General features: G+C 39.2%; 1 protein-coding gene across 3 annotated transcripts in view; it reads left to right on the top strand.

Annotated features, from left to right (window-relative positions):
- Positions 1–12923, top strand: part of Daw1 (dynein assembly factor with WD repeats 1) — a 48841-nt gene that overhangs the window by 30603 nt on the left and 5315 nt on the right. For all 3 annotated transcript variants that reach the window (XR_013044049.1, XM_042260017.2, XM_006990339.4), the window contains exons 8-10: positions 2371–2477; positions 4887–4989; positions 5763–5877. Coding sequence is in view for 2 of the 3 variants with exons in the window: in XM_042260017.2 (XP_042115951.1) it covers positions 2371–2477; positions 4887–4989; positions 5763–5877 (325 nt within the window). In the remaining variant the exon portion in view is untranslated. The remainder of the gene's footprint in view (positions 1–2370; positions 2478–4886; positions 4990–5762; positions 5878–12923) is intronic.

The following is a 12923-nucleotide window of genomic DNA, read 5'->3' as shown; positions in this document are numbered from 1 at the left end:
GTATTTTGTTATGGAGTGAAGGATATGTTAGAAGAAGTTTTTGAGCCACTGGTGTTTAAACTGTGAGAGATCCTATAGTTAGCTGGTTTTCTAACTATTGGGTCAGACTCACGTAAAGGTAGAGAAACCAGCCCAGCTTTTGTTTTTTATTATGTAAATCACATAATCTTAGCATCCCTTGTCTATCTGACTGAAAGGGAATGGGTAGGGGCTGTTCCTGTTTGAAGACGCACCATTGAAGAACCACACCAGAAGATTCTTTTCGAGATTGTGGTTCATGCTCTCCCTCTCCTTTCATGTCCCGCTTCAAATTCTTCTGAGTTACACAGAAAGACAAGGGACTGGATGGAAGCAGAAAGAGCAAAGGGCATGACACACAGATGGGATGCCGATGGGTTTCTGTCTTGCCTGTCACCGCCCCATGTTTGACACCTTCCCAGGACCTGTCACCCTCCACTTAGTCCCACCCATCTCAAGTGTCCACAAGTGAAATAAATGTAGCTCCCTATTATAATGAGTAGGAACCGTTAGATGGTGGTCCTGGTTTCCTTGTTCTTTTACAAGTGTAAGTGAATTTTCAAAACAAACCAGACAAACACAAACAGAATACTTTCTCTAAGAAAATTAAAAGTAGACTAAAACAAGAGGGGAAAAAAAATCATCATTTAAAAAGTCTGTGAGTTCGAGGCCAGCCTGGGCTACCAAGTGAGCTCCAGGAAAGGCTCAAAGCTACGCAGAGAAACCCTGTCTCGAAAAACCAAAAAAAAAAAAAAAAAAAAAAAAAAAAAAAAAAAGAGTTATTCCAATAGCTTTTCTTTTTTAAATCTGAAGACCTAGCATTATTAACATCAGCATGGGACAGAATTTCTTGATTGCATTTTCTTTCAGGAAAACTTCGTTTTAGTTGATGTCTGTGGTTTCAATATATTTTCCTGCTCTTGACTCTGCTGGGCCTGTTTGGCACACTGAGGCCTGCTATACACGTGTGCCTGCATACCCATCTGCTGGTAGAAAGGAGCCTGTGTGCGTGCCCCAAATTCAGATGCTCAGCTATGTTTCATCTTGTCAGTCAGTCAATTTGTAGATAAGATTTTAAACTATTCTATTATCCACAGATATACTCAAGGGCTGAGTAGGTATCTCAGTGGGTAAATCCCTCTGAGTAAGCGTGAGACACTGAGTTCAGATTCCTTGTATTCATATATAAGTCAGGTGTGGTGACACAGACATGTATCCCCAGTGCCTGGGATGGTAGAAACAGATGGGTCCTGGCCAGCCAGCCCAGTCTAACAGTCAGCTCTAGGTCTAGTGAGAGACTCAGTCTCAAAAATACTAAAGTGAATAGTGAGGGAGAAAGATACATGAAGTTGACCTCTGGCCTCCACAGGCAAGTGCACCCACAAACATGCACATATACATACATCACAGACAGACAGACAGACAGACAGACAGACACACACACACACACACACACATACACACACATACACACACACACACACACACACACACACACACACACACACACGGGTGGGGGTGGGGTGGTGGTGGTGGTGGTAATCCTAGCAGTTCAGAGGTTAAGACAAGAGTGTGTTCAAGGATATAGTGTAGAAGCAAAACGAAACATGGTGAATAGAAATAAAGGCATTTAATCGTATTTATTTACTGAAATAATTGGGAAAATGATGCTCATATTGCAAACAAGATCCGCTTTCCAGAATCTCAGAATTTACTGCAGGAGAAACTTCTTCATAGGGTCTCATACAGTGGGCTTCTCAGCTCTAGCCTGTGAGGAAGGAAAGTCAGGTCATGGGCAGCTGCCTATCATCGACCAGTTGCCATCACACTACCATAGAAGTTTCTCTCTTTTTAAAGTTACTAGATTATCCTGTCTACTGTCTCCCCACCCCCACACACACACTCATTATTATCATGACTACCCAAAGACAGCCCTTCTAGCCTTCCCAGGACAATGGGAAAGACCTCTTCTAGTTTCTCCAAGCACATTCTTTTATTTTTAAAATAACCCAGTTCCTGTCCCATCACATTTTCATTGTCCTGCAATGAACCCACTTGAAGGGTGCACGACAATGAACTTTGCTGACTTACTGTGCGCATCACCAAATTCTCATCTCTCAACCTCCTTGTCACCCTGCAGAGAAAGCTGTGCACATGCATAGCCCTTCCTACCCCACCCCGCCCTGCCCAGCCCAGCCCAGCCCAGCCCAGCCTAGTCAGATTTCCTGTGTCTCCCCATACATTTCTCTTTTCTCCCATCTTTTGGATGATACTGTACTCTTATCTACACATATTCTTATCTGAGTGCTCTTATCTACACATGTGTATGACTGTATCTGTTTTTTTTTCCAGGGTCATTTGGCAGAAATCATTTCCTTGTCATTTGACACCTCAGGAGACAGAATTATCACAGGGTCCTTTGACCACACAGTTGTAGTATGGGATGCCAGTACTGGAAGGTAATTTTCTAGATATTTTTGACCTGTGGCAGAGCTTAAGAAGATTCTGTGTTACACATTAGCTTGGCCTTGCCTAAGGAGTTTGTGACTTAAATTCTGCAATCTCATAGTTGATTTTTAAAAAATGTGTTTTAGTAATTTTCCTGCATGGATGGGTGAGTACCACAAATGTGTCTGGCACTTCCCTGCTTGAAAGCCACTGTGTAGGTGCTAGGAACTAAATCCGGGTCCTTTGCAAGAGCAGCAAGTGCTCCTGACCATGAGTCATCTCCCTAATCTCCAGAGTTGGTTCTTTGGTGGTTTGGAACCACAAAATAAGGGATTTCCCACAACTCTGGGCAACATGAAAGGAGATAGTTAGGAAGAGCTTGGTTACGTAGCTGTTATTAGTCCCATGTACTATATAATGAAGTTTCAATGACATCTTATTATGGTATGGCTGAATATCATGAATTAAAACTTGTAGTTAATTCCTAAACTTAATTTAGCCCAGGGACTTCAATTTCCTTTCTAAAGGTTGTTAGTCTTACTTGTCAAGAGTTAGCTAAATAAGCATGTTTGTGTTGGAAAGCTCCATTCTTGAACTCCAAATTTGGATAGAGGGGTTCATTACCCAAGAGCACGAATGAAGAAAGGACCTTGCAACCATTTGATGCACTGCTTCTGAACACCCATGGCTCTGTGGGATCCAATAATATGCTTTCATTCATTCATTCATTCATTCATTCATTCATTCATTCATGCATGCATGCATGCATGCATTCATAAATTAGAATAAATTATTGTTGGAGTCAGAGTCCCATATAGCTCAAGCTGGCCTCAAACTCACTTTGTAGCTGTGGGTGACCTTGAACTTCTGATCTCCATGCTTCCATTTTCTGAATGCTGATATTATAGTCATGTGCCACCATACTTGATTCATGTAGTACTGGGGCTTATTAAACCCAGAGTGTTCTTCATGGTAAGAAAGCAATCACTCGGCCGTCCGGGCTACCTTCCCAGCTGTACTTATTGATTTTAAGACCATTTCTAGAGTTTGAGACTATCTTTATGAGCCATTACCCAGCGTTTTCTGAAATGTTACTTTAAGTAAAGTTATAGTTTTCAAAATTTATTTTAATTGTACATATTTATATGTACAATGTGGTAATTCAATATATGTATAAAGTGTTCAATGATGAAAATAGAGTAGTTAACATCTCCATCTCCTTCAATACGTTTTTTCAAAGTCATACTAATATATATATGATAATTGTACATCTTTATGGGGTACAGTGTGATATGTGAATACATGATACAATATGTTTCTGATCAAAACAGAGACTGTCTGGGGCTGGAATAAGGCAGACACAATCATATTTCCTTTGTAAACAAAGATTTATTTTTATTTAATGTATATGAATGTTTTTGCATTCATGTACGTATATGCATCACATGCCTATCTGGTGCCCAGGGAGGCTTGGAGAGGACATTGGATCGCCTGGAACTTGTTATAGGTGGTTGTCAGTTGCCATATGGATGCTGGGAACTGAATGTGACTCTTCTGGGTACAGTGAGTCCTCTTTACTGTTGAGACATCTCTCCAGCCTCAGTCATATTATCTTTGGTTGCTTAAAACTTACGTGTATTTTTTACTGAAATTAGTGTTCTCTTTTTGAGTAGCAGCGAAACTATTTTTGTTTCATTATAAAGAATGTAATTTTGTAAATACTAAAATTTAGTTCACACATGGGGGTTTGACTGTGTGTGCATGTGCTGTAGTAAAACACCCGTGGTAGCTAGTTTTTACTGTTAACCTGACACAACCCAGGACAGTGGTTCTCAACCTTCCTAATGCTGTGACCATTAAGTACAGTTCCTCATGTTATGATGACCTCCATCATAAAATTATTTTCATTGCTACTTCATGACTATAATTTTGCTACTTTTCTGAGTCGTCATGTAAACATTTTTGGAGATGGAGGTTTGCCAAAGGGGTTGTGACCCACAGGTTGAGAACCACTGGCCTAGAGTCACCTGAGAAGAGAGACTCCAAGTGAGAAATCATTTTGATAAGGATGGCCTATGGACATGTCTGTGGGAGATTCATGTTGAATGTTCACTGAAGTAGGAGGACCCACCCTGGATGTGGGCAGCACCATTTCCTGGCCTGGGCCCTAAACTGTGCTAAGAATGAAGAAAGCCAGCTGCACAGAAGCAGCACCGAGCAGGCAGCATGGGGTGGGGGGTGTTCTTGCTTCCCTCTGAGATGTGACCAGCTGTCTGAGTCCCTGCCTTAGATTCCCTGAAATGATGGGCTGTTCCCTAGAATGATGAGCTGAATAGTCCCTTCCTCCCCTATGCCACTTTCTTCACACAGAAATGAAACCAGGACATCGTTTACTAGCTGTGACCGTTTCTGTCTTGCAGGAAGGTGCACACTTTAATTGGCCACTGTGCGGAGATCAGCAGTGCCTTGTTCAATTGGGATTGCTCTCTAATATTGACAGGCTCCATGGACAAGACTTGCATGGTGAGCTCAGAGTTGGCCTTGCTTTATACAGTGTCTCTGTCCTTTATACCACATCAGGTGTTCGTCATAACACTAACAGACTTCAAAGAAGACATACAGTTAAACATTGATTTATAATAATAATTGCTATTTTTTATTTCAAGTTTCCAGTTGTCTAAGCTTGAAGGAACTATGAGATGAAAAAACTATTTTGATTGCTTCAAAGGCAAGAAAGGTCTTGTTTAAAAAGCTACATTAATTTTATCGAGTGTCCTGCTGTTTATTTAGTATGCTTCAATTGGCATGGCCCTGAAAGAACCTCAACTAAGTTTCTTCCTGCCATTGGGTCTCTTCTCTTCAACAATAATTACTGAGAGGTTATAATCACTTGTCACTTAACTTTATACAAGTAGCATTCAAACCTCACGATGGATATACTTTTCATTTTCTGTCTTAATAGTCTGGGATCAAACTCATAGTCCTCTGAAATCTTTGTCACAGAAAAGATCCCTTCATACCAATCCCTGAAGCACATCACTCAGGATGATTTTTAATTCCTTAATGATGTGGAAAACTCTGAGTGTCTCAGCTTTGATTTTCCCATGACCAGATGGTTGGCTGTGGTCTTTGGTCATAAATCAAAGTGGAATTAACTGATCAGAGAGAATTATACGTATCCTTTTAGCACAGTTATTTAGCAAGGCACACTCATATCATGAAGATCACTGGGCATCTTCCCATTTGGGGAGGGATTTAGTTGCTTAGTTGATGGTTTCTGTCTTTCCCAATTTCAGTTGTGGGATGCTACAAGTGGGAAATGTGTAGCAACCTTAACAGGCCACGATGATGAAATACTAGACAGCTGCTTTGATTACACGGGAAAACTTATTGCAACAGCTTCTGCTGATGGTAAGTCATCTGTCACACAGGTAATTTATGGAGAAATTTATGTTTGCCTTGGAAATGGTGCCTGACTCTATACCATGCTCCATCTCCCCAAGAACCTGTTGTGGTAGAAACATGTGTCTGATCTCCATGATGACGTGTGTGTGTCTTGTCACATTCTTTTTGTCTGTATGTGATACCAGGGGATTGAATCTACTGTTTAGTGTGAGCTCAGCAACATTTTTCCCACTGAAGTATATCCCCTGAGTCTTATTTTGAGGTAGGATCTCTCTAAGTTGTCCATCTTGGACTTGAATTTACTCCATAGCCCAGGCTAGCCTGAACTTGTGATCCTTCTGCCTCAGTCTCTGAATAGTGGGCATTGATGATTGTTTCACAAATTCTGGGTCTATGTTGCATTCTTAATAATCACATGTGATGTTTTTCCATTGTCTGTGTCACCTCCTTGATAGAGCCACACATGTCTCCACAGGTCTTGATGTCTTCTGTGTGTATATCCCATGTTCACAGTTATGTCTTTGATGATTGCACACAATGTTCCATTCTTTTGGGATTATTGGGATTTGGGGATTATCATCTTGGTCACTATTGATGTAACCAAAGTAAACTGCATGAACTCTATAAATAATGTGCTGTTCCACTATGGCTGTCGAATCCCTGTGAGAAACATATCCTACAGTATGCTTCCATTACCTTGTTCATAGGCAAAGACAGACAATACCATATTATGTCCTCATCATCTGATGATCCTGTATATTTTTGAAACACCAAGTCCTCACTCTGATTTTGTACCATTGGCCTGATTATCATATATGATGCTGCTTGTTAACTACAAATGGTGCTATAATATTGTGTGCCCTTGTCCTTGATCACCACACATGATGCTACACAGTATCCATGAAGTCTCCTTCATGTCCATTCTCCAACACTATGCTCTTGGTCATTAATGGAATTTTCCCAAGGGCCTGCCCTGAGAAAATTCCTCCCAGGGTCCTGGGGAACATGCTATGTCCAGAGTGGGGTATCTGAGGGAAAGGAATCTGTGTACACCATGCTCTTTTGTCCATCACTTTATTTCTCTAGGACAAAATTCTATCTGTACAGCTTCAGCTCCATCCTCACATATAGGTCCTCTCTGTACCTACTGCCCTGTCATTAACCCAGCTAAGTTCCTATGCCTTCGACCTCTTCTTCTGTTCCTTCGTCCTCCATCTTTCCTTCCTTGCTCCTTACCCCTGGCTCTGAGAAACTCTGCCCTGTTCTCTTCTCTCTGCCTACATGGTTCTGTCTATCATCTACAGGAACTGCCTTGTTCTTTCTCTCTGGCCATGGGACTCTGCTCTGGCTGGCCTAATTCCTCTCTAATCTTCACTGCACCTGGTTCTGCAAAAAACCCTATTGTTCTGAGTCAATAGCGCTATAATGGTATTGGCCTGAAGGCAAGGGGTGGTCTGAACTTCATTTACACAAGTAACAAAGCTGTGCCTCTCTGTCTCCTAGGCCCTTGCAGGGGTGTTACCTAGTAGTTCAGCAGTAGGTCTGAGAAGCTAAACTGTTTGCCTATAACCTAGTAGTATATGGGTACACAAGAATTTCATAGCAAAAGACAGCTGATATATTAAAAACTGATGCCGGGCGTTGGTGGCGCATGCCTTTAATCCCAGCACTCGGGAGGCAGAGCCAGGCGGATCTCTGTGAGTTCGAGGCCAGCCTGGGCTACCAAGTGAGCTCCAGGAAAGGCGCAAAGCTACACAGAGAAACCCTGTCTCAAAAAACCAAAAAAAAAAAAAAAAAAAAAAAAACACTGAGTAACACCAAATATTCCTTGATAAATGGCTTCCTCTAGAAAAATGCCTTGACTTTTCTAGGTATAGCTTTAATATACAGCTGAATCTCTATAATATATTCTTGCAGCCTGCTGCAGGTCATGGCTTTGATGACCAGTTATGGTACTACACTAAACAGTCACATAAATGCCTATGTATGGTACCAGTCTATGTTTCATCTCCTTGAATACCACTCATGATGCTGTTCACTGTGTGAATGACATCTGAGAATGTTATATGTGAAGCTGTGTCAAGCCATGCCACTTCCTTTCTATCCATAAATGACAGTATATTGTCAACTCACTGATGATCACTTATGAGAATCCACAGTCAGCCACACCCTCTGGATGAGCATGTTTTATACCACAGTGTATCAGAGTCATAAGTTAAAAAAAAACACCTCTGACACTACAGTAAATTTATGTCAGTTTAGTTGCCGCATTTATCTTATTTACCTTATGATATTTGTGAGATATATATATATATATATATATATATGTATATATATGAGCTCTACTGGTAGCTTCTTACTCTATATGATGAAGATATATATCTTCATTGTCTTTACTGACAATATCTTACTTTATATGATGCTTCAGTATATGTATACATGATGTCTATTGACAATACCTTACTCTATACAATCCTGTAGTGTGTGTGATCTCTACTGACAATATCTTACTCTATATAATGCTACTATATATATATATATATATACATTATTAATATTGACAATATCTTACTCTATATTCTCTACAGATAATCTCAATGTCACATAATCCATTGAATATATATATATATATATATACATTATTAATATTGACAATATCTTACTCTATATTCTCTACAGATAATCTCAATGTCACATAATCCATTGAATAATGGTAATATACTATATAAGTATAATCTCAGTTACAACTGGGTTTATTATCTCACTAACTGTATCAGCTATACACAATGCTTATATAATCTTCTTGAAGATCATATATGATGCTGCATTAATATGTCAGCTCTTTGTTAATAATATGATATTGTATGTCTACATAATTTCTGATAATTATTCATGATTCTATTCTGTAGGTAATGTACATGACAACTATGTATCATGTTATACTATATATATATATATATATATATATATATATATATACACTTTAGAATACTACATATGGCACTTTAGTCTGACTACTTTGCCTCTTTGATAACTGTGTGTAATCCTGCTATGAAAGTCTATGATGATGTGGAATGATGTTGTAGGTGCCTGAACTACATACATGACAAAAATATATGACAAAAACACAGTGTACCTCATATTTAAATTTTATGTCATAGTATGGTCATACTGTGATATATTGTAAAGACTATGCGATGCCCTGCCATTATTGACATCTCTGATAGCATTGTAGGCATGAAAACTCTATTTTCACCCCTTTTTTGATAATGATGCATGATGGTAGTGTATGATTTATAATATCCACGATATCATAAATAACATTTTCAAGTAACATTCTATTTTGGTTCATCTTTTTGATGATATATGAAGCTGCCCTATATATTAATCATAAATTAAACATCATTGTAATATCACTATACACTTCTTCTTTTGGATATTCATAAAGAATGGTATTTAAACTGAGCATGGTGGCACCCCCTCTCCTTTAGTTCCAACAAGAATATCCTTAGCTTTCAAAGCCCCTCCTGAATTCTTCACACAGTGACTATCAGGTAATAAACAAGTCTTTAACCTACTAAGTCTTGGGGAACTTGTTGCATGCAGCAAGATACAATATAGAGATTTTATAGCTTTTGCTTTTACACTTCATTGCAGTAGTTTCTGTATATGGAGTAAATAGCAGTGTGAGCTCATTGCTTCCCATACCTGCATCCATATGATATTCTATTTCTTCCATTGAATTGGACTGGGCAATGGGTGGGAACCAAATGTGTGTACCTCTTCTGAGCTCTCTGTAACCTATGTCTATTCTTTGGCCAAGACCACACAGTCCTATTTACTATGGCATAAAGAAAATATTGATGTCAGGAAAGAAAAGTTCTCCAAATGCTGTCCTTTTAAATGACTTTAATTCTTGTTAGTCTTTACCTGCTTCCCTGTCCTCATTCTTTATTGGTTATTATATTCCTTAATTTATAACAACTAATTTAGATAGGTCTCATAGGTTCTTTCTTGACTAAAGACTGCTATACTGTGTAAATCTAGGAATTTGTTTGCATAAAATCAATATCATAAAACCAATCATGGAAATATCACTTCTTATAACATAGCTTTGCAACTTTGAACAAAGGTTGTTATGAGCAGGTGCTAGAGAAAGGGCTCAGAGGCAGGCAGATCTCTGTGAGTTCCGGGCCAGCCAGGACTGCGTAATGAGACCCTATCTCAAAAACAAATGAACAAAAGTGGTATTTAATGAGTCAATGCCATCATTCAGCCATAAAGCATGGTACACTAATATAAGTCATCTCTTATGCTGCTCCACTGTGTTTTTGATGTCACTTTAATAGCTAAGTCCCATACTATATTGTGTTATATCCTTGATCAGCACACAGAAATCTTCACTGAATGTGCCTCATCTCCAGAAAGACCACAGATGGTGGCATGCACTGTCTCTGTTATCTGTCTGATGGCCACATGTGGTGCTGCATTGTGTCTCCATGTCCCCAGTAACTATGTCTGGTGATAGTCTGTGTCTGTCTGGTATGATATGATCCAAGGCCTTGAAAATGACCTGAGATACTACCTCATGCTCTCTGTGAAAGACACATATGGTGAAATGCCATCTGTCACATCAGTTTGCTGTCCACTTATGATGAAAGAGTGTATTATAGGTTTATCTTTGATGACAGTGTATTAAAATGTATATGTGCCATCTCTTGGTTACTGAGTGACATATTGAAGCATATATGTGTCATTATGGTGCCTCGCTATGCATGCTGACCATGTATGATACACACTATGAGTTTCTGGCCTCCTTGGATTAACATAATGCAATACTATGTGTGCTTTATCTGTTTAGCCAAGTGCCATGCTTTCTCTTTTCTGTGTCATAGCTTTAATATTCTATAAATGCCATATTCCCAGTGATCCCATGTCATACTGTTCTGTCTTACCTCCAAAAGCCCTAATATGATATTATACCATATTTAGACAGTCTGTGACTATACTGATTTCTCTGGTTTGAGCTATAGGAAGAGTGAGGTAAAACACTGTACAGAGTTATATAGTTTATTCTGAGTATTCATATGCTGATACTGTGTATATCTATATCATTTATGGTGATGATGTTTGAACACCACATTCAACTTTGATTCTGCAATATGTCATGACATTTCTTTTACGTATATGTGATACCATGGATATGAATGACATATCTCCTTTACGTGTTCTGCCACTCCAAACAATGTATAACCACATATGTGGATATGCTATTTCTGTGACAGCTGCTGGTACCATATATTATGCCACACAATGATTGCTTTTTCTTCCCAATGATTGTGTGTAATGCTACACTAACTTCATGTCCTTGAAGACCTTACTGATGCTACACTTTCTATGTGTAAGATGTTTGACATTTTGCATTCTACCACACTATGCTTCCATTATTTAGTGATGTAACACATGGCTTTTTATCATATCTTTGTATCATATCTGTATAAGAGGGGCTGGAGAGATGGTTCAGTTGTTAAGGGTGCTTACTGCTCTTAAGAAGGACCTAAGTTTGGTTTCCAGCACTCATGTTAGGTGGCTCACCACTGCCTGCAACTTCAGTTCTGTTGGTTGCAACATTCCCTTCTGGTCTCCACCAGCACCTGCACTCACCTATAATACCTACACACAGATGCATACAAATACACACAATTAAAAAGAAAACAAATCTTTAAACAATCTGTGTAAGCTATCATATTGAATGCACACCATATCCTTGAGAATAATGTGTGATTCTACACAATATTGCATACCCATAGTAAATACCTGTGGGCTTTAGGCTGGGTCTGGTCCTTGATAATATTGCATGAAATTGTGTGATACTTGACCTTACTACTCTCTTAGTGTATATTTCTGTATAACCACTTCTGTCTATTGTGTATGATGCCAAGCTGTACCTGTGTCATGTTTTCTTAGAGTAGTGTGGAATGCTGCATAATCTCTCCTCTTTGCTCAACAGCACACATAATGTAACACGGGTATCTACATCATGCCCTTGAAAACTCTCTATGATTTTATGTGGTAGTTTATCATACTGTGGATAATTCAACATATTCCTCATGAAATTATGTTATGGAAAGCAAGACAGGACATAATTAATCATCCATACGTATTTATTACATAAACTGTTAGGTTGCATAGAATATTGGAAGTCACTCCACAGCATTTGCTGGGGAAAAGGTTGGAGGATCAGAAAGCTGAGGAATTATAGCAGCAATTAATGAGGCAATTTCATGTAGTTTATCTGGTAGTTGAAAGAGGTTTATTTCAGGGTCACTTACAACCAATAAAGGGTTGGTTACAGGATCCAGAAGAGGTGAGAACTCGGACTTGGTCTGCAATCCAGTATCCAGGATCACGAGGAGCCAAGAGAGCCGGCACATACACATTTCAGATCTTAAAGGGTCTCGTCTCGGCCACACCCCAGGGGCAGGTCATAGACAGGTGTGGCAGTTAACCTGCTTCCTCACTAGGGGCAGTGCTTCAAGGTCAAAGATGGAACAGCTACCCACTACAAGGAATGAAGTGTTTGCTAAAGTACAAGTTCCATTCTAGTTATCTCCTTGCTACCTGTTGTTCATTCCAATAGTGATTCTGTTCTTCCATTGTTCTACAAACCATTACTTCAAAAACAATTTCTTTTTCTTTTAGGGTATTCTTAAACCTCTTCTAATTCTGTACTCCCTAAGAAGCATTGAGATGTGTAACATTCTTGTTTATCTCCAAAATGACAAATGTTTATTGTTTGAGGTTCATAAGTTTGGATTAGTTTGTTGCACAGTAAAAGATAATTAACCCAGGCTGGCCTAATTGTTGTCCTCATTTTGCAGCTGAGGGAGCTAAAGTGTACATAAAGTAGCTAAGGAACCTCATGTCAGGACACAGAGTTAGGATATTATGGAGTGGGATGTGGGACCAGCAGTCTGCCTTCTGACTTCATTCTTATCCTGTCTTGTACATGGCGATGATATCAAAGAGGGGTCTGTGCATCACATACCATA

The sequence above is a fragment of the Peromyscus maniculatus genome, chromosome 13 (genome assembly GCF_049852395.1).
Source record: "Peromyscus maniculatus bairdii isolate BWxNUB_F1_BW_parent chromosome 13, HU_Pman_BW_mat_3.1, whole genome shotgun sequence".
NCBI lineage: Eukaryota > Metazoa > Chordata > Mammalia > Rodentia > Cricetidae > Peromyscus > Peromyscus maniculatus.
Note: the sequence above shows the minus strand (reverse complement) of the source record. Positions and strands in the feature narration are given on the sequence as shown.